We start from the raw sequence: 22,747 nt of genomic DNA on the forward strand, positions 1-22,747 counted from the left end.
TGGTTCAAATCTGGGTTAGGGTGAGAAGGATTTAAGATGCAATAGCTACACATCAGCTTAAGTTACTGTTGAGAGGTGAAGAGAGAGGATGAGAGAGAGAGAGCCAAGACAACTGCAATCTTTCAACAGCTGCAACTCTTCCGACAAGCTACATGCACCATCAGCTACCATCAAATACAGACATTTAGGGCCATATGCATGTGCATTCACACAGATATAAGTGAGACGGGTAGTTTTTAAAAAAAGTTTTCATAGGCATTTAGCAAATTAATCAAAGTCTGCAGTAATGGGACAGTTCCATTACTTACGTTTTAGGACATGGTTTGGGACCATATTCTTTTTGGATGTGTACAATCAAAATTCAATGTTCTTTAAGACCAACAAGTACAAAAATAATCCAGTTTTCTAGGCCTATTGACAGGTAATACCATGTTTGTTGTTTTTTTGGACAAACAGTACTACAATGATACTAGCATGTTTTCAGGACATTTACCATGGTTATGCCATGTTGTTGTGGCAAGGTACAAAAGTAATACTGTTTTTCAGGCATTTATCATGGTAATAAAAATATTTCTGGACATGTACTATGGTAATACCATGTTTTCTGGACATGCACCATGATAATACCATGTTTTCTGGACATGAACCATGGTAATACCAATATTTCTGGACATTTACCGTGGTAATACCATGTTTTCTGGACATGCACCATGATAATACCATGTTTTCTGGACATGCACCATGGTAATACCAATATTTCTGGACATGCACCATGATAATACCATGTTTTCTGGACATGCACCATGGTAATACCATGTTTTCTGGACATGCACCATGGTAATACCAATATTTATGGACATGCACCATGATAATACCATGTTTTCTGGACATGCACCATGATAATACCATGTTTTCTGGACATGCACCATGGTAATACCATGTTTTCTGGACATGCACCATGGTAATACCATGTTTTCTGGACATGCACCATGATAATACCATGTTTTCTGGACATGCACCATGGTAATACCATGTTTTCTGGACATGCACCATGGTAATACCATGTTTTCTGGACATGCACCATGGTAATACCAATATTTCTGGACATGCACCATGATAATACCATGTTTTCTGGACATGCACCATGGTAATACCATGTTTCTGGACATGCACCATGATAATATGTTTTTGGACATGCACCATGGTAATACATATTTCTGACATGCACCATGATAATACCATGTTTTCTGGACATGAACCATGGTAAATGTCCAGAAAATATGGTATTACCAAGGGACATGTCCAGAAATATTGGTATTACCATGGTGCATATCCAGAAAACATGGTATTATCATGGTGCATGTCCAGAAAACATGGTATTACCAAGGGACATGTCCAGAAATATTGGTATTACCATGGTGCATGTCCAGAAAACATGGTATTACCACGGGACATGTCCAGAAATATTGGTATTACCATGGTGCATGTCCAGAAAACATGGTATTATCATGGTGCTTGTCCAGAAATATTGGTATTACCATGGTGCATGTCCATAAATATTGGTATTACCATGGTGCATGTCCATAAATATTGGTATTACCATGGTGCATGTCCAGAAAACATGGTATTACCATGGTGCATGTCCAGAAAACATGGTATTATCATGGTGCATGTCCAGAAATATTGGTATTATCATGGTGCATGTCCAGAAAACATGGTATTACCACGGTAAATGTCCAGAAATATTGGTATTACCATGGTTCATGTCCAGAAAACATGGTATTCTGGACATGCACCATGATAATACCATATTTATGGACATGCACTAAGGTAATACCATGTTTTTGGACATGGACCTTGGTAATACCATGTTTTCTGGACATGCACCATGATAATACCATGTTTTCTGGACATGCACCATGGTAATACCAATATTTCTGGACATGCACCATGATAATACCATGTTTTCTGGACATGAACCATGGTAAATGTCCAGAAAATATGGTATTACCATGGTGCATGTCCAGAAAACATGGTATTACCAAGGGACATGTCCAGAAATATTGGTATTACCATGGTGCATATCCAGAAAACATGGTATTATCATGGTGCATGTCCAGAAAACATGGTATTACCAAGGGACATGTCCAGAAATATTGGTATTACCATGGTGCATGTCCAGAAAACATGGTATTACCACGGGACATGTCCAGAAATATTGGTATTACCATGGTGCATGTCCAGAAAACATGGTATTATCATGGTGCTTGTCCAGAAATATTGGTATTACCATGGTGCATGTCCATAAATATTGGTATTACCATGGTGCATGTCCATAAATATTGGTATTACCATGGTGCATGTCCAGAAAACATGGTATTACCATGGTGCATGTCCAGAAAACATGGTATTATCATGGTGCATGTCCAGAAATATTGGTATTATCATGGTGCATGTCCAGAAAACATGGTATTACCACGGTAAATGTCCAGAAATATTGGTATTACCATGGTTCATGTCCAGAAAACATGGTATTCTGGACATGCACCATGATAATACCATATTTATGGACATGCACTAAGGTAATACCATGTTTTTGGACATGGACCTTGGTAATACCATGTTTTCTGGACATGTACCATGGTAATACCAATATTTCTGGACATGCACCATGATAATACCATGTTTTCTGGACATGTACCATGGTAATACCAATATTTCTGGACATGCACCATGGTAATACCAATATTTCTGGACATGTCCCGTGGTAATACCATGTTTTCTGGACATGCACCATGGTAATACCATATTTATGGACATGTACTATGGTAATACCAATATTTCTGGACATGTCCCGTGGTAATACCAATATTTCTGGACATGTCCCGTGGTAATACCAATATTTCTGGACATGCACTATGGTAATACCAATATTTCTGGACATGTCCCGTGGTAATACCAATATTTCTGGACATGTCCCGTGGTAATACCATGTTTTCTGGACATGCACTATGGTAATACCATTTTTTGGATATGTACCATGGTACATCATCATAATGATACTTTGGTATATAATGAAGCACCAAAGTAACAAAGTATTACTATCTGATTCCGCCACAGTACTTTTTGTAAGGGAGAAATATGAATGAAAACAATTTCCCCAAACAACAAAGAAAATATCAAATGGGTTAGCACAGTATGCAGTGTATATTACGATTACGATGTTTAGCATTAGTACGTACTCTTGTTGTCCAGTTGTGCTCTGTACTTCATAAAACCCTTCAGCTTTACTCTCTGTCCAAGCAGATCCAGGAACTCGTCCAGCGCCGGTCCAGCATTCTCATTATTGTACATCTCCTCTTCTGTGCTTTGACCCGCTTTACAGTACAGGATGCCTACTTTGTGTTGAAAACTCAGCTGAAACATAAATCACAAATACATATATTCATTCAACTAATTGAATACCAATAACACTCAGGAGCGAATAGAGGATTATCCATCAATGTTTTTAAAATTTGCTAAAAGACACAGAATTAATTTTATTATAATTATAATTGATTTTCTTTAAGAAAGTTAGCAAAAGCAGCATAAATCAGTGAAAGTTATCCTCTGTGGGAAGAGACAGTTAAAGCTGCTGAAGCTAATTCCTGCTGTCCAGAGGGATTATGGGTGATTCAAGCAGTTTAGGAGAAACTACGACTAAAACTTTAAGCTGCAAGGAAAACCAATTAGTCATGTATGTAACAGTGCGCAACACTTTAGATAAACACTGATGATGGTAAACTAGACGGTTATGTTTGTAATACATGTCAGAGAAACGCAAGTTTATTTTCCGGTGTTTGGATGTAAGAATTCAAGCATTCGCGAGGGGAAACATCATCTACACAACTACAATCGCAATAGTGCAATGTTAAATAAATATTAGTATAGCCAGCTTAATGACTACAAAGCCGACACTTCAGATTGTGCTGTTTCGAAGGGTTTAATCATCATTATGGAAATTGAGGGATTATGTTTGGCAAGCTCAACAGCTGAGAGTCGAGTACCTGCTTCTGTGAAATTAAATCATGTTCCAAGTGCGAATTTAAAGATAAAGTGTGTCATTTCAGTGCTGCTTGTAATTGAAAAATAACAAGTTTCTCAAATACTCAAACCAGCCCATTTGTGGTATCAAATCTTTGAAACATATTCAAAGATGCCTCAAAGAATTTTGTTTGCACTTAGAAGCAAGTAAACTGTTAAATATCTGTGAAATATTCTGTACATATTCATTTTGAACAAAGTTTGACTTTGTGAACAAAACTTTTTCTTTTTTTTAATGAAAACTGTGTCCATTCCGAATTAATATTGTAACATCATCAACTAGTAACACTGTATTTGTAAACATTAGTTACCAAAATAGATATCATCAGACCCAGCTGGAATCTGTGCATGCAAAACTGCAGAATTGCAATATCGGTCATTCACAAAAGTTCTACAGATCCCACACTCTCATGACCGAAAGAACTAGGTCGCGAGTACAAGCGGCCGAAATGGGCTTCCTCAGAAGGGTGGCGGGCTTCTCCCTTAGAGATAGGGTGAGGAGCTCAGTCATCCGTGAGGAGCTCGGAGTACAGCCGCTACTCCTTTGCGTCGAAAGGAGTCAGTTGAGGTGGTTTGGGCATCTGGTAAGGAAGCCGCCTGGGCGCCTCCCTAGGGAGGTGTTTCAGGCACGTCCAGCTGGGAGGAGGCCTCGGGGAAGACCCAGGACTAGGTGGAGAGATTACATCTCCACACTGGCCTGGGAACGCCTCGGGGTCCCCCAGTCAGAGCTGGTTAATGTGGCTTGGGATAGGGAAGTTTGGGGCCCCCTGCTGGAGCAGCTGCCCCTGCAACCTGACTTCGGATAAGCGGTTGATCCCTCTCACAGCATTCCGCTGATTTTCCCTCAAAACCAGCGAAGAAAATCCGAGAAAAAAGTTAATTTCATCAAGGCCTGGCTATCATGAACTATCAAATAAGCTATAGCTTCCCATCTCAGGTGTGTATGACTTTCTGTCTTCAGCAGAACACCTCTGAAGTAAAATAGAAAAATATCTTAGCTCAGTAGGTCCTTAAAATGCAAGTGGATGGTGATCAGACCTTCAAGCTCCAAAAATCACAGACATTGTGAACTATCTCTTTTAACTCGATTATCGATTGACGGCCCAAATTGTTTTACATTTAAACTTGCATATATTAAATAATATGAATAAAAAATGAACAATACTCTCAGAAAAATGTACCATGGGTGGCTGCGGCTCAGTTGGTAGAGCAGGACGGAGTACGAGTGTAAATGTGTTTGTGAATGGGAGTTAAGTGCCTTGCTCAAGGACAAAGGTGGTGCCTGTGGGGATCGAACCAGCAACCTTCTGCTTACCAGTTATGTGCTTTAGACTACTACGCCACCACCACCACGAATGCATTACTTATAGTCAACTCTGCACATTAAACTGGGATAGGTAAAAGTATTTTAACATCAAAAACCTGCTGAAAAAATACCATAAACTGGCCTCCGGTGGTCGGTTTTGGTGGTCTTAATTGATTTAAGCTAGTAAAGTTGATCATCCAGCTGGTCGTCCAGCCTGACCAGTTGACAAGTGACCAAAAAACCCCTAAAACCATCAAAACAGACCTAACAAGCTTGGTAGACCAGCAAACCACCTTTTTAGCAACACTTCACCCTTAATGAAGTAGCCTAAATATGAATGTAAACACCTTAACTTGCATCATCCATTGTCTATTTTGATGTGAACCAAGCTGTTACCCTAATATAATAGAAACATCAATGTAGTATCAATCACAGTCCCACACAAAATGCCAAGAGCAGCCATAATAATGGCCATAACAATCCTTACGCAATGCTAACCCACATCTAATGCACTGAACAGGGTTGATGAGGCAGGGAAAATGTCTTCTCGGTGAGATGGAGTTGATATTTCAGTGCTCCAGGATCAGACTGTACACTCTTACATGGGTCAAGTATTCCCAGCTTGGAACCATACTGTTGTCATGGTGACCTTGTTTTCTGAAACCTTCAGCGATTGTTTTGGATTATGGAGCAGCCAGTGACTTCCACAGTGTCTACTCAAGCAGCGCTAATGCAGTCCAGAGGAGATGCCCTACTTGGCTTTAGGAAGGATACACACACATACATTGAGATAAGTGCAGCAAAGCTTGAGTTATACAGCAGAGTTTTGACCCTCTGAAATATGCAGATAAATATAGACATTCGTCAGGGCAGACGCCAACTCAATACTGTTCATGTACCCTTACAGCTAATGGCACTTTTCCACTACACATACAGTTCCACTTGCCTCAACTTGCTTTACTTTTCTAAGCTTGCATTTCCAGTGCAGTTTAGTGCCACCTCGACGTGGGTGGGATTATAGGCTGATCGTCATAGTTGCGCCGCCTCTACTGCCATGAAATCATATTAAACACGACACAAACTGACCAAAACAATAACACGCCCGCTAGCTGTTAGCTGCTAGCTCATTGTGCTGCATAAAGCAGTTGTTGATGGTGATTTTACACAAGTGTATCAGTTAAATTGTCCTGGTTGTTTTAGAAGCTTTCCAGTAGCTGGTCAACTAAATAAAGTGAAGCTTTCAAGCAGAGTATAGAGTTAACGTAACAAAACGTCTCATCCTCCATCGTGGATCAACGCCAGTCCAGGGCACTTGCTGGTTTAGATGCCGTCCATTTGGTCGAACCACTTCCACTTTTCCTTGATGGTTCTGTACTCACTTTTAAGTGTTTTTAACTTTTCCCTACACTGTTGGTAGGTCCGGTGGTAGCCGTGTGCGGCCAACAGCTGAGACACTTCCTGAGAGACTTTTCCGTTTCGTTCGTCGCTAACGAGTGGACCGTCTGCACCTCGTTTATTGACCATGGCGTGGTTTTGCTCAGAGCCATTTCTTTTTTCACAATTAGAAAGTCGTGTGAACAAATGACACTGTTATCGATGTTGCTAACTTTAAAACTGACGGGTTGATGTCCCGTGTCGGAAATCCAGTGGCGATTCTCTCTGACCAATCAGTGATCTGCAGGATTTTGACATCACATTTAGTATCGGCTCGGCTCGCTTGGAACCTCGTCCGAGGTTGGTAAAATTAGGTAGCAGGCACTATCCAGAGTCGAGTTGAGTTGTACCATGCAGTGGACAAGCCCCATAAACTCCCTAAAAGACCGAATATCCTTTGAAGTTACTTTGCAGGACACTACCGGCTGTCTAGAGCCTACCCTTTGACTTGGACTTGATTGACATGGAATGGCAAAATAAATAAAGAACAAAGAGCAAAGATGAAGAGATAGAAAGAAAGATTGAGTTCTCCTGGGTTTCCCTTTGAGCGGATAACTCCTTCCTGACCGCTGTGACATCATCGCAAGCTTTTCTGCTCCCATCAGCCCTTAGGGCAGTAATGTGTCATGTGTCCGCCTTCTACTTCTCATGACTCTGAGAGAAAACCGCTGGTGTCACACCAAAAGTCTCTTATCATATGCAAAAAGGAAAACTTTTTTATCATTATTTTTGTCTTGTCCAGTAAAAATATCTATTAACATCCTTAAAGAGAAATTCAAGTGTGATGCAAAATTGCGTTAGATATATGTACACTGTACAAAACACATTTTTGCGTATTTTCCAGTTAAATGTACTTCATTTCATGCAAAATTACATAAGATATTTTGTCTTGTTTTCAGAGACATCTAACAAAATTCACTTTTATTGCATGGAAAGAAAAATGCAGGTACAGTGAATGCTGACTGATGATGTCAAATTCATACAGACTTGAGGGTGAATAATGACAGAAATGTCATTTTTAGGTGAAATTAATGGGATTTTTGCCTCTAGAACCCTATTACTGCACTCTATAACAAAACTTTCCTCTGCTAAATGGGCCACAAACTCTATCGTCCCATGCGAGTCATAGTTATACTCGACCGTAAGCGAGGGCAGCAACAGGAAATGAAAGGGAACACTTCTCATTATGTACAAGCAACAATTGAGCAGCGAATCTGTCCTGCAGCAGCCCAAGGTAACATGATATCATTTCCGCTCTTTTGTACACTACCCTATGGGCCGTGTGGGTGGCAGACTTTAGGTCATTAGCGCATTATGTGACATAGGTGTTGTTTTTCACACCTATTTCCCTCGAGGCAAAGACTACACAGCAAAAAATGAAGTATTTTTGTATTGTTTTCCTGTAAAAGCATCTAAACATCCTTAAAACATGATTTATTTAATTGTCAAGCAAAATGGGCACAAACGTGTTTTCCACTTTGAATTAAGTTTATTTTTCTTACCCCATTGGCAAATAGTTTTTTCTTGTTTTAAGCATACATTTTTTAAGCAAAAATACTCATTTTTTGCACTGTACCGTTCATTACCAAACCAGACACTATTCAACAGTCTGTTGAATGTGTATGTGTCAGTAGCTATAATCTTTTCAATACAAACAAGTTGTTTCCTAAAATGTGCAGAGTGCAATTTCTGCACCTCTAGCAGCAACAAACGGAATGGCAAAAATAATGATTGTTTACAAACAGTTTTCCCTATAGACTTCCATTGTGCGTGCATTATTATAACACGTCAACAATGAAACTCAGTTATTGAGCGGATGGGAATGGAAGGACTCCATCTATGAAATAAAATGCAATGCTGGATATAGAAGTCTGTGCTCATTCACATTTCCACTTGAAGTTAAAATCGATGGGAGACTGGAGCTGATATTGATTGACTCTTAAGCATGATATTGGCTGATTTTCTCTCTCAGAAACAAGACGTTGATTAGTAGCAGTGCTGACAGAAGCGATTCAAAGAAGTGTTGTTGGTTCAGCCTTATGGATTCATGGGTAAAACTACTCTACAAATGGATTTTTATTAAGACCAGGTGTAAGGTGATTTTCATAGTCACAGCCATATGTTCTGTCTGGTCCTAGCAATGATTTGATAGCACCACAAAGACACAGTGTTTGTTTTCTGAGAAATTAACCTTTGAATTAGAGCTAACAAACATTGGTATCGACCGATACAAGCAAGTGTCTGCACTTAATGACATTGGATAATTCTTTTCCTGTTAAATGGGGAGGAAAACGCATTGGACGACTAGTCTACAACTCTGGCTGTGTGTGAAAGTAAATGTCTCTTGTGTGACATTTTTGAATAAGGTGACAATGACAGCAGAGTTACAGTTTGTAAGCTTTGCTCTACTAGAATTTCAAGAGGTAAAACTACCGTTAAAACTATTAACACAACTAGTTTGATTACGTACCTTAAAACTTGACAACAAGAAATATGATCAGTTTAAACTGAAGCAGAGGGGCATGCTTCATCATTCAGAATTAAATTAATGAGAGTTAACAATGTGCTTTTTGATGCATTTTATATATATATATATAACTGAGACCAGTTACCCTGAAACATGGAAGACATGTAGAGACATAGAGCAGTGGTTCTCAACCCTGGTCCTGGAGTACCACCAACACGGCATGTTTTGGATGTCTCCCTTATCTAACACACCTGATTCAACTCATCAGCTCAGCAGTAGAGGCTCCATGAGCAGAACTGGGAGTGTTGGGGGTACTCCAGGACCAGGGTTGGGAACCACTGACATAGAGCATAAAGTTATTAGTTAAATAATTTCTGTGGCAGGGTGGAGGGCGAGGGTGAGGCCGGGTCGTGATTATACACACCCAGTCACTTATCAGGCTAATTAAGCCTCCGAGAGGCAGACGGTGGTGCGACGAGAGAGATCGTTTACGGACATGTCCGTCATGTGTGTGTTTGTCTTTTGGTTTAAGTTATTCATTAAAATATGATTTATATTGCCAAGCCGGTTGTCGCCTCCTCCTTCCCATTGAACTCCTTTACAATTTCTTTCAAAGTTGTGTAATATCTAGGGCTGTCGATATCACATTATAATTTAGCGCAAGAACGCTGTGGCGAGGGCATGGTTTAGTGTCCGTCCAGGGAGAGGGGAAGTGGTAAGAATTCATCCATGGGTGACAATTAGGGCTAACAGCCGTTTCTTGTTGCAGTAATCCGGGAAGAGTGATAAGAGGAGCCCACGCCAGAGCCCAGGGAGGAGAGGGAGTTACCCAGCTGTACCACGCATTAGAGAGTATCAGCCAAGCTATTGAGTGTTATTTTGAGTAAATAAAGAGTGTGGCATTACCTGAACCCCACTTCCTCATTCCTACAATGACAAGTCCTGTTACAAACACGTACTGTGAGAACTGGACACATTGACAAACTCGACTGAAACAAGACAGCGGGACTAAGCTGTGAAATTTAAAATAACGTCAAGCTATAGAAAGTCCGATTTTTTATCATCCAATTGTGTATTACGTTTCCAGGAGTGTTGGTTATTCATGTTATTGAGACTTTACAGACATTACAGCTGATTTTCTGTAAAGCTGAATAAAACATTCAGATCCAAAGTATTGTCCAGCATCATCCAATCACTGCCAACCATGTTCAAATAAAATGCAGCATTATAAAATTCTTAATCTATGCTGATTATCATTGTCCCATGTCTGTGGGACAATGAGTGCATGCACTTAACCTCATAGAGAGCTATATGATGCTCCCTTGCTCCCTATATAGAGAATAACTTAACCTCCAGTGTGCTGACTGTCTGCACTGATCTCAGAACAGTTCGAAATGCACCTTATTTTCATCCTAACTCCATATAAAGCCTCTGAAAGCAGCATTATTCAGCTTTTGTCTGAACCCATTAATTCTCAGTGTGATTATGCAGTGAATATAGGAATGCATTTACTAATGATAATGAATAGAATCATATTGCACAGTGATAACATAAAAAATACCAAAATGTATTTTAAAATGAAGCTAAATGATCTACAGATGTGGTAGAAAGTTATTCAAAATAACTAACATGTTCATTCTTTTGAGGAACTGTGGTGCCAATTTCCACATATGTGGACAATGTGTTAATCAGCGTGCTAATGCACGAAAAATGAACTGATTTTTTTAAAGCAGCATATCAAACAAAACTAGAGGACGCTACTCTTTACACCTAAACAGGTTTCAATGAAAAGGCACTTGTGTTGGCGCAGCATCCATAGGAGCGCTTTACGGAAATCAATGGTATGCTGTTGTGTCACATGACTCGATACGCCATTAATGTAACCCTTAGATGACAGCCTAGAGTCTTCTGAACAGTATTCAGTCCGTTAATAATTTAATTAATTTCAATTATACGTTGCGTATAGCGAAGCTAAAACACAACGTCAACGCATGTGGATGTGGGGTTGCACGAGGTTACTATAGGCTATATATATAATATATATATTATATACTATATATATAATATAGGTATTATATTTATAAATAGTTAAATTATTATGTATTATATAAATTAGCGTAATTTGTGGGCCTTTCTCAGCAAATAATGGTGTATGCAATTAATTGAGATTTATTTGATTAATTGGTCGGCATGTCATTTAATTCATTTGAATAAAACATTGAAATGTTTGACAGCCATAGTAATTACCCGTTACAAAAAAGAGTTCTGATGCATTATTTTCACATGCAAATGATCTTGTGATTCACCGCAAATGTTAGTCGTTTGGCGACAATGAAGAGTTTGCCGCAAAGCTTGTTTGCATTGAAAATAATCAGTGGCGAATTTGCGGCAAATTTGAAACAAGTTTGCCAGAATTTTATCACACAATTGTCAGTGGTTTGAAACAAGGTGTCATAAAAAAGTAGAAACACCAAATAATCACTATCGGCAGATTTTTTTATTTAATTAATATTGTTATCGGCAGTGCTGGGTAGTAATGGATAACATTTACATTTACATTTATGCATTTGGCAGACGCTTTTATCCAAAGCGACTTACAGTGCACTTATTACAGGGACAATCCCCCCGGAGCAACCTGGAGTTAAGTGTCTTGCTCAAGGACACAATGGTGGTGGCCGTGGGGTATGAACCAGCAACCTTCTGATTAACAGCCCTGTGCTTTAGCCATTACGCCTCCACCACTCCAGGATTACATGTAATCTGGATTATGTAATCAGATTACAAAATCAAGTACTTGTAATTAGGTTAATTACATTTTTAAATACTTGTAATAGGACTACAGTTACTTTATGTATTACATGATTACATATTAACAATGCAACGGCAGTAAATAGTTAATTTATTGATCCCCCTAATTGTTCTCTTTTTATACATTTATGCATTTGGCAGATGCTTTTTATTCAAAGTGACTTACAGAGCCCTTATTACAGGGACAATCCCCCCGGAACAACCTGGAGTTAAGTGCCTTGCTCAAGGACACAGTGGTGGTGGCGGCTGTGGGGTTTGAACCAGCAACCTTCTGATTACCAGATTACCAGTTTTTAATCAATCTTTTGCATCCACTGATATACATAGCCATGTCATTACTGTTGAATATATAGTCGTTAATTTTCATTATTAATGTCACATAATGTTTCTATTGTTTTATGCACTTAAAATGAATTTGATGTGTCTGTGTTTTGAATTATAAGCTTTGGCCATGCACTGTCATTGCTGTTGGATTTAATGTTTATTGTATATTCAAATTCATGCACTGATGAGGAGTTCTTTTTTTTTGTAATAGAAAATGGAATAAAAACTATTACTCTTTGTACTTTTATGCTAAAATGATGCATGTGACATCAAGTAAAATAGGTTGGAAGTAATCCAAAAGTAACAACAAAAATGTAATAAACAAGATTACATTACTGATTGCATTTTTGTTATGTAAATTGTAATCGGTACCTGATTACAAATCAGTAATCCACTCATCACTGGGTATCGGCTCACAAATTTAGTATCGGTGCATCCCTACTTCAAGTGGCTTACTTAAAGTTGTCTCTGCATTATGTTCGCATTAGAGAAGCATTTTAACAACGAAAAAAAATACATCAAAATACCCTAAACCCTAACCCTTAATATTGAATTCACTTGATGTGTGGTCACATGTGTGCACATGGCTTGTAATGAACGTGGCTCATTCAGCAGATTTAAAGACCAGGAACTATCCTTTCTATAAAAACAGGAAATAAAATGCCTCACCCCCTGCTCGTCCAGTTTGAGGAGTTGCTCCGGGACTTTGGGTGAGCTGATGGCCAGTCTGAGGCTCTGGATGTTTAGTTCGGGCACCACATACTCCAGCACTTCCTTCAGAGGAAGACCACGCGCCATACCGTGCCTCGCTGTGGAAGGCACAGCATCCTCCAGAATCGCTCCTCGCAAAGTGGTTAACTGATGAGAAATGTAAAGAACTATTAGTATTACTGAAAAATACCTTAGCACAAGAATGTCTATTGTATTCACAACAATAGCTTCTGCTAGCTCAGCCATTATGGCAGCAACCCATTTTTCAGTTCAACACCAGGTGCTGTTGTTGCGTTTACATTTCTTTCTCAACTGTACTCTACAGGCCCGTATTCTACAGGCGGAGATTTCTGGACATGCTGTTGGCTGAGAGGAAGAAATTGTAGTCTAGTCCCTTTTATTTGTACTTTCACCATGATATCGCTTTTATGAAGTAGAAGCTTTCATGCAAAGTACTGGCCTGCTTTGAGCTCCTTTCAATGGTAATTTCTGAGAGATTGATGCATGTGAATCTACAGCATGTAGAGAATGAAAATAGGCTTTATAATTCTGTTTAATTGAGAATGATCGCCATTAGATGTTGAAGATCAAAGCATCCATCAGCCTGCGGTTCATTAGTGATTACCAGAGAGAAGTGATCTAGCCATTAAAAAAATAATGAGCTGAGAATATTTGCATTTGGGCAGTTGTCTTCAAAGAAAAAAGGTCAATCATTTTATCTTTTATATGTTCCTCGTTTGGCTGGACAGCTAAGAACACAGATTTTATTATGAACAAAATTATTAATGATTTCAAGAAAAATGTAAAAATTGTCCTGAGGTGTGACTGTCTTCAAAGCGCATCAACGAACAAAGTGGACAGGAATACTATTTAAATATATTGCCATTATCTAATTGTCCATTTTCAAAAATGACTTGTTCATAAATAATAACTTGTAATAAAACAGTAAAAAATAGTCCATAGGTTTTATGACCAATTATTGAGTCTTGTGGAGTGACTTAAGGATCATATTGAATATTTTGGTCTTGTTTTCCAGTAAAAATGTCTGAATATCCTTAAAACAAGATACATTTGCTTTAGAAGCAAAAATGGCATATGATATAAAGTGTTGTTTTTAGAGAAATCAAACAAAATTGAGATATGTTTGTGCGGCTGTGGCTCAGGTGGTAGAGCGGGTCGGCCACTAATCGCAGGGTTGACGGTTCGATTCCCGTCCCACATGACTCCATATGCGGAAGTGTCCTTGGGCAAGACACTGAACATCAAGTTGCTCCCAATGGCAGGCTAGCGCCTTGCATGGCAGCTCTGCCTCCATTGGTGTGTGAATGGGTGTGTGAATGGGTGAAGGGGACAAAGTGTAAAGCGCTTCGGTATCCTCTAAGGTTAAAAAAGGCGCTATATAAGTGCAGAACCATTTACCATTAGTGCTTAAAACAAGAACTTGTTTTAAGCACAAACATACCTCACGTTTGTTAGATTTCTCTAAAAACAACACTTTATATCATGTGTCATTTTGCTTCTAAAGTAAATGTATCTTGTTTTAAGGATTTTTAGACATTTTATACTGGAAAATAACACAAATATAATGATTATTTGTGCAGAGCTTGACATAACCAAGTTGGCAAAAAAGTTCATTAAAAAAGGCTGAAAAACTTCAAAGAAATGGTGACCAGTTAAAGCATCTAAAAACATCCAGAATCCATTAAACCACCTAAAAAGTCCATGTGTCAACTACTCATTTACCTGACTCGTCCTGAAGGTGATCCGGTAGTTATACTGCGCTCCCTCCTTATCTTTTCCATCGTCCAGTTTCTCTCTCCTCACGCTGATGGCCACCGGACCCAAATTCTCATCCACCCCGAAGTAATTCTGGTGCTCTGAGGGTTAATGCGGGAATACAAGCATGAAGTCAGGGTCAAGGAGGGCAGATAACACTCTTAGAATACACAACAAAGTGACCTCATGTTGACAGGAAGGAGAATTCTCTGAGCCCGACAGGAAGTAAGCTATTTAAACTCCACAGCCTCACTGGTGCTGGTTATCTGGGAGGACATGTGGAAGAGATGTGCACTCGGGACAGGACGACAGCAGGACTTCGAGTATTCCCAGAAAGATGAAGGACCCGTCTATAAAGGTCTACAGACCACCAGCAAATCCCATGTTGTTATGGGTTTATATGAGACAGCTACTTTTATTATTTGGTGAATGAATGGACAGAAACTAAATAAACAGAAGATTTTGGCACTTTCCACTAACAATGTAGAATCTGGTGTCTTAAATCATTTTGTTTAAAGAAATAAAAGGTACAAATCCATTGGTTCTTTGAGGGAATTTCTAACAACATTATTTAAAACCACAAAATGTCTTTAAATCAAGATTGTGTCCTGTCCCAACTCAGTGGTTTTGACTTATTTGACCTATCCAACAATTAAAATCAGTGTCATCAATGGTATGAGTAGTGAAAGACCGATATATCGGCCAGGCTGATTAATCGGCCAATATTAGGCCATTTTTCGGTTATCGCATCGGCCAACAAATGTTTGCTTGGCCAATTAACTTGTCCCTTTTGTCAGATCAAAATTCTACCAATAGTTTGGCAATGGACAGTCAAAACTTGCTGTTAACAAAGTTTTTTTCTTTTCAAGTTTATGCAAATTTACTCCACATTTGAAGTGGTCTAAATTAGTGGTCGACCGACATGGGTTCACTTTAGAAATGTTGTGTACAAATGATTTGCTGCTGTTAAATTGTGCAGTATCTGCATTTAAATCAGCCATCCTGCTCTCTAGATATCGGTATCGACCACTGAAAAACCCATATCGGTCGACCACTGATTTAGACCTCTTCAAAGGCACGGTGGAAAAACAATAATAAAATTTTCTTGATATTCATCAAACTCAATCATTGAACCATTTATTTTTATATATCAATTATATAGATATGTATTATATTGATATATTTGTATATCTTAAATATATGGTAAATATAAGTTTATCAATAACTACAAACAGGGCTGGACTGGAAAACTGGCATTTTCCCAGTGGGCCGACGCACTTTGGGGCCATTCATGGGTACACTGGCCATTGGGAGAACCGAGCGGGCCGGTGGGTCGTCCACGAAATGTGCCGAATGGGCCGCAAAACGGCACCGCAATATGCAGAAAAAGACAGCAAACAGTTGCCAAAATCCCAGGCTGATTTCTCCTCCCAGTCCTGCCCTGACTACAAAACAATATTTGGTCCCAAACTAGTTAGACCCCACAGCGTTATTTATGCTAGCCTTAATGTGTAAACCTGTAATTCACAACAATTTTAAAGTTTATTACTAGAAAATAAAACTATTCAGACATGTCCCAAACTTTGCAAATAGTGTTGCAAATATGTTAAATTACATAAAAAATAATCCGTAAATAATATAGTGGAAGAATGGCATAATGTTGATTACTACAAAAGTTATTGCAACTCTTTCCTTCATTTCTTTAAAAAAATAAAAGCAAAAACAATACCCCCAGTTTTGGCAGGTTTAAAAGCAGAAATGTGAAGATTATCATTTTATAAAAGCACTTACATTAATTATTTGTATGTATTATTTGAGCTGTGAAGTTGTTTAAATTGTAATTTTTACAGTCAATATTAGGGTTATTTAGGGTTACGGATTGGCCCCCATTCACTTCCAATTTAAGTGTCTAACTGTAACCCTGACTTTTGCTTTTTTAAAGAAAAGGAGGGATGGGTCAAAACTATTTTTTTTGAGTAATCACTATTATGCCACAAATGCTGCCGATTGAGCTTAACCTGTATTGAAACGAGAATATTCCATTAAGCCCTATATTGTGCCCTATTGCCACGATTTTGCCCCAACATTCACGTTCTATATTACATCTGTAAGAGGGTGTTTCTTCAACTTCAGGGATCATTTTTATTAAAATGAACAAATTTCAACTTGTTTCTTTTTGTTTTATGAAGGTCTCATTAAAATGAAAAACTTTTTTAACAGGACTTCATCATCTTCATTTCTTTACGTTTCAAATAATTTTTATGTATACATTTGCCTTATCCCAGACCCCATATTAGACTATGAAAATCCATTATTATTATTGTTTAAAAATATGATAATCTAAATAAAACAATGTGAAATAAACAAACAATTTCATTAATTATTTTCTGAAAATAACATGCTTCATTTCAGCCACACCAAACAAATTTTGCACAAAATCATTTTTTTGGTATTTTTGTTTTCAAAAGTTAGTGTAGTTTTTAACCAAGTGGACAAAAGTGTCCGCGAAGAGCATGCTTGAGTTGAAATACGTGTATTGTTTGAAGACTACAAAGAAATTCAAAGTAAATGTAACTTGTGAGCTGAATATTTTTATTGGGCGGCATTTCCAATCAAGCTATAATTTTGCCAAATTAAAAAATAAAAAACAATCTAGTGAAATATTTGAATGAGATTTCCTTTATAGAAGTCCACATTGTCAGAAATGCTCAAAGTTGAAGAACCACCCCAGACTAAAATGTAAAAGATCCACAGCAAAATCCCAAATTTCACACATTTGATTTGATTCTCCATGTCATTATGAATAAACAGTTGATCTAGCTTTTCCACACATAAAGGATGTGCTCTGATCTAGGGCACGCCGTCACATATTTCACATCAGTGTCATATAAAGAACTATAATGTCTGATTTCACAGCTCTGTAGGGGTCTGCCACAGATTAAAACACAGCAGACGGGGCTTAACCTCTTTCTGTTTGATACCATTTTCAGTAAGCCCCTTTGGAGACAAACATGCATATGAACACCATGTCGAAACCCACTGCCAAAATGATGCAATGTGATTGGCAACATGTACAAAAGCATGGAAACATTAGAATAATGCATATTGATTTAAAATGAAAAAAAAAAAAAAATCAAGTATACGGGGCAAAAATGATATTAGTTTGTATGATCTGTAGCACCATACTAAAAGCACACATGGCATTATATAACTTGGAACAGCAGGTTATCCACATTAGAGGAGAGACCATAACAGCTATTCAGCAAACAGCTCTTCAACTCATAGCCAGGGGCGAATCACAGAGAATCAAGAAACGACAAGAGATTCTCTCAGCGGCGATGCATTTGATCTCATCCTCTATAAAGCACCTTAAGAGTTTCACAAGGTTAACGCCTACATCTATGATGAAGACCACAAGAATGTGACAAAGACTGTCTTCTAATCCTTACAAAACAATGCTGGCGAATTGAGTTAATACCAGATTCTGGTAGCTGGCTTATCCAAGCTTGTCTAGATGGTTGATCAGCTGATCTGTACCATCCACAAACTTGGGTTCAACCTGGCAGAGAATCTTGGTCCAGATGGATTATGGTAATTCCACTGAATTTTGATATATATATATATATACCATGGTTTTACCAAGATATATTTATAAAAAAAGTTTTTTTAATTTGACATCTACCATCAACAAACTATTTCAGAGTTGTTAAAGTCAACATAAAATAACATTCACAATAGAGTTAGACCGATATATCGGTTTTAACGATTAATCGGTACCGATAGTTGCTTTTCGGAAATATCGATTATCTTAAAAAATCCTAGCTGAAAGTTGCTAATCGTTTTTTTTTTTTATTCCTCCGTGTTCCTCAATCTTTCATTATTAGCATTACACATCCAGATTTTTATCCTCACTTCAATGCATATTTTGACTTGATAAAAATAATCTAAATTGAAGCAAGGAAATGCTACGAAAAAAGCGATTATTTGGAAGCTTGCCCCGTAAGCACATACTATATCGTGTCTCCAACTTCACATTATGTGAATAATAATAAACTTTATTCCTCATTAAACCTCCTCTGGTAAAGCATAATTTGATAAATACTTAAATATAGAGCATTAAAATGGAGCCAAGTCTTCGTTATTTCAAAATAAGAGTCCCAGGTTTGTTTTGGGCTTCTTTACAGTTAAAAGTCCCACATTATGTGACATATCTTCATTTCTTGGGGTTATTATTGGGATTTTGGTTTAGCAATAAACAGCATCTGGGATTTTATTTATTTTGGACTCTTTAGCATCTGAGTCTTTGGTCATCATAGTAAGGAATGACTAATAAAACTTCTATAAATCATTCTTTAATTCTATTTTTGAAACTATCTGTCAAATAATTGGTTATCAACCTTTTCCACCACCTTAGTTATCATTATCGGCAAAATCCAGTTGATCGGTTGATCTCTAATACACAACCATTTTTTGTTCCAAAATATGATATTCCATGACTTTTCCATGACATTTCCAGTGATTTGTGATTGCTGGATACAGATTTTTTAAAAATAATTTTACAGACTAACTCGCCAACTAATCATTTAGACCAATTTGTAAATGACAAATTTTGATCTGTTCATCGACTATGTTTACATGGACACCAGAAAGCGGCTAATTGCAAGAAATCAGGTTATTGCAAGAAAGTGGCGTTTTCAGTTACATGCTCCGTATAAGCGACGTACACATGCGGCTCGGTCAGTAAGCAGTTTTCTCCACAGCAACGTAATTTCCCTGTGTAAAGGGAGGTTAAAGGGAAAGGAGGAGGCGAGAACTGGCTTGACAATATAAATAATATTTTAATATAAAACTGAACCAAAAGACATAAACACACACATATGATGGACAGCTGCCCGTAAATGCTCTCTCTCTGTCGCACCACCGTCCGCAGTCGGCCTTTATCCCTCTCAGAGGCTTAATTAGCCTGATAAGGGACCGGGTGTGTAGAATCACGACCCGGCTCCGCCCTCCGCCCTGTCACACCCTGCATCGCTTGTGTAAATAAAAAAACATGGTATTCGAGGAAGACTTTGCTATTTTATTCTTCGTCGCTCCACTTTATTTCCAGATATTCCAGAGCTGTTGCTGTTTTTTGTTTCCTTAACTTTGCATTGCAAACTGCCGCGGAATTACGCAACAATAGTGGGGTTTCCTCTTACGCAAAACTCTGGGATTCCCCCAGTGTACAAGCGCATATACGTGACTGTGAGGAACCATCAATATTTTACATTGGTGTGTATAAATGAGGTTTGCATGATGTTTCAGAACGCCGCTTTCTGCAAAAACCCTGGAATAAAACATTGTCTTAAGTGCATGTAAACTTGGTCACTGAATTCAAAAGTAGGATTCGCTCACAAATTAGAAACCATTATGATGCGAGCAAGTTTTTAGAGCTATATCTAGCTGATGAGATATTTCTAAGCAGAGGAAAACTACAAAAATGTACACTCTCTATGGACATTTCCATGACTTTTTAAGATTGCATTAAATTACGCAACTTTTTGAGGCATTAGATATCCCAATTTTATAATCCCCTAACATTTTCACGTTTTTCATGGCTGTGGGAACCTTGGACATTTCTTGAGTGAAAAAGGCAAAACAAATTGCAAATTGCAAACAAATCAGCTAATATGTTTCAAAAACCAGTTTTACAAAATTAAGCTGCTATGACCTAGTTTTTCCAGCAGGGATTGTTTGGGAAAACCAATGAACTTACAGCTACCCTCGTCACACAAAGGCAAAACGTGAAACGTAAATTTGTAGACACATCAACTAGCGGACGCTTAACAGGAAACACAGCACTCTGAGCCTGTAACCATGGTGAATAAAGGGGTATTTCACACAAATTTCGTCATCATTTATCCACCCTCATGTTGTTCCAAACGCCTAAGACGTTATATGTCTTCCATGTAACACAAAATAAAATGTTCGATAAAATCTGAACATCGATAAAGTCCAGCCTTCATTGTTTTCTTGTTGATTATCCTGATTTTCTCAGAAATGTCACCTTACAGAAGTAAAATGGATTATGGAAAACGGAAATGCCATTTCATACTTTAGCTTGAATGCATTTATCATGTTTGTAATTACGTGATCGAAAAGCTGCTCTTATTTTCCAGACGTTCTGCCAGGATCATGGTTTCTTGACTTCAATCTAACATTCAGTTCATCGACCTTTCATAATGCATCATCATCCCATCAACATCTCTCCAGAGACATGGAAAGGACAGGCCTGTCAACGTGTCTCTCGAGAGAGTCGCTGTCTCCATTCACACCCTTTTTTTTCTATGCTGCTTTTATCACCTTGAGTAACATTGATTCCATTAACCTTCATGCCCCCTTACCCGAGATGCTACACGATCGGATGCAAGATTTGACATGTCCACCTAAAAGTCTCAAGTATAGTCACATTTATGCATGCATATTATTAACATTAACCAGTCGCACACACGGCCAAGGTGACTTCTGCAGAAATGGAATAACACTACTTGACCATCTTGGATCCGGACGTTTTTTTCCCCCCATTTATTTTTCCATAGGGGTTTCATAAAAGTGTTCTAAAGGATGAACAAATCCAACCAGCTCCAAGGTAAATCAGAACATTACAAACTTTGATTTGAAGCAAAAAAAAAATAGTTTTCGAAAAATCGTACAAAAGTACAAAACTTTACATCTTAAATGAGCAAATGAACTAAATGCCCATGAAGCATTGTGAATGACATCATTGAGTCAAAAACAATGGAAAAATATAAAACTATTGATTTGAAGTGGTTGATTAAAAGCATAAAAACACAGATAAGTTGCATCTTTGTATAAGTCGCACTGACAGAGGTTAAATGCGGAAGGCACTAGGACCTGGAAGCAGGCGCCCGAATCCCGACTTCCCTTCATCCATTCAAAAGTCAGACACACTCCTTTATGAAGATTAAATTACCTGAGGAAATACAGATCCCTATGCTTTGTAACTCTATGCTGTATACTTTTAGTCTGTGAGTAAAACAGTTTGGCACTATGTAGAATTTGTATAGGCCAGTGGTGGCTCAGCGGTTAAGGCTCTGGGTTACTGACTGAAAGGTTGGGGGTTCAAGCCCCAGCAATGCCAAGATACCACTGTTGGGCCCTTGAGCAAGGCCCTTGACCCTATCTGCTCCAGGGGCACCGTTTCATGGCTGACCCTGAACTCTGACCCCAGCTTAGTTGGGATATGTGAAAACAACTGTGTTTCATTGGCTCTGTACCTGTACTCTGCACAATGACAATAAAGTTGAATCTTAATAATATTGGTGTATAATAACATACTGTATGTTTTGCTTTTGCATATGTTATAAGAATTGTACAGCACATTGTGGTCTACTAATTGTTCTTTTTAATTGTGCTTTATAAATAAATTGCCTTGCCTTATGACCCACTGGGAATGTGATGAAAGAAATAAAAGCTGAAATAAATCATTCTCTCTACTATTATTCTGACATTTCACATTCTTAATATAAAGTATTGATCCTAACTGACCTAAAACAGGGAATGTTTTCTATGATTAAATGTCAGGAATTGTGATAAACTGAGTTTAAATGTATTTGGCTAAGGTGCATGTAAACTTCTGACTTCAACTGTACACAAGTAGTTTGAGAGTGGAGAGAGACTGACTTGATTGTGTCATTCACAGCGCATCATAGGAGCGGGCGGTTGCTGCAGAGCTTGTTTGCCGTGGATTTACAGGTGGTGAAGTTCTTCAGCAGGAATTCTGCTATTAAACATTATTTTATTTTTTATTTTTATGAAGTTAAAATAATGCAGACTGA

General features: G+C 38.2%; 1 protein-coding gene across 3 annotated transcripts in view; it reads right to left on the minus strand.

Moving 5' to 3' along the window:
- The window catches only part of LOC127660429 (signal-induced proliferation-associated 1-like protein 2), a 212,756-nt gene that overhangs the window by 103,583 nt on the left and 86,426 nt on the right, over positions 1-22,747 (minus strand). For all 3 annotated transcript variants that reach the window (XM_052150646.1, XM_052150647.1, XM_052150645.1), the window contains exons 3-5: positions 14,877-15,010; positions 13,092-13,280; positions 3,243-3,417 (exon numbers count right to left, since the gene is read on the minus strand). In XM_052150646.1, the coding sequence (XP_052006606.1) occupies positions 3,243-3,417; positions 13,092-13,280; positions 14,877-15,010 (498 nt within the window). The remainder of the gene's footprint in view (positions 1-3,242; positions 3,418-13,091; positions 13,281-14,876; positions 15,011-22,747) is intronic.

The sequence above is a fragment of the Xyrauchen texanus genome, chromosome 20 (genome assembly GCF_025860055.1).
Source record: "Xyrauchen texanus isolate HMW12.3.18 chromosome 20, RBS_HiC_50CHRs, whole genome shotgun sequence".
NCBI classification, from domain to species: domain Eukaryota; kingdom Metazoa; phylum Chordata; class Actinopteri; order Cypriniformes; family Catostomidae; genus Xyrauchen; species Xyrauchen texanus.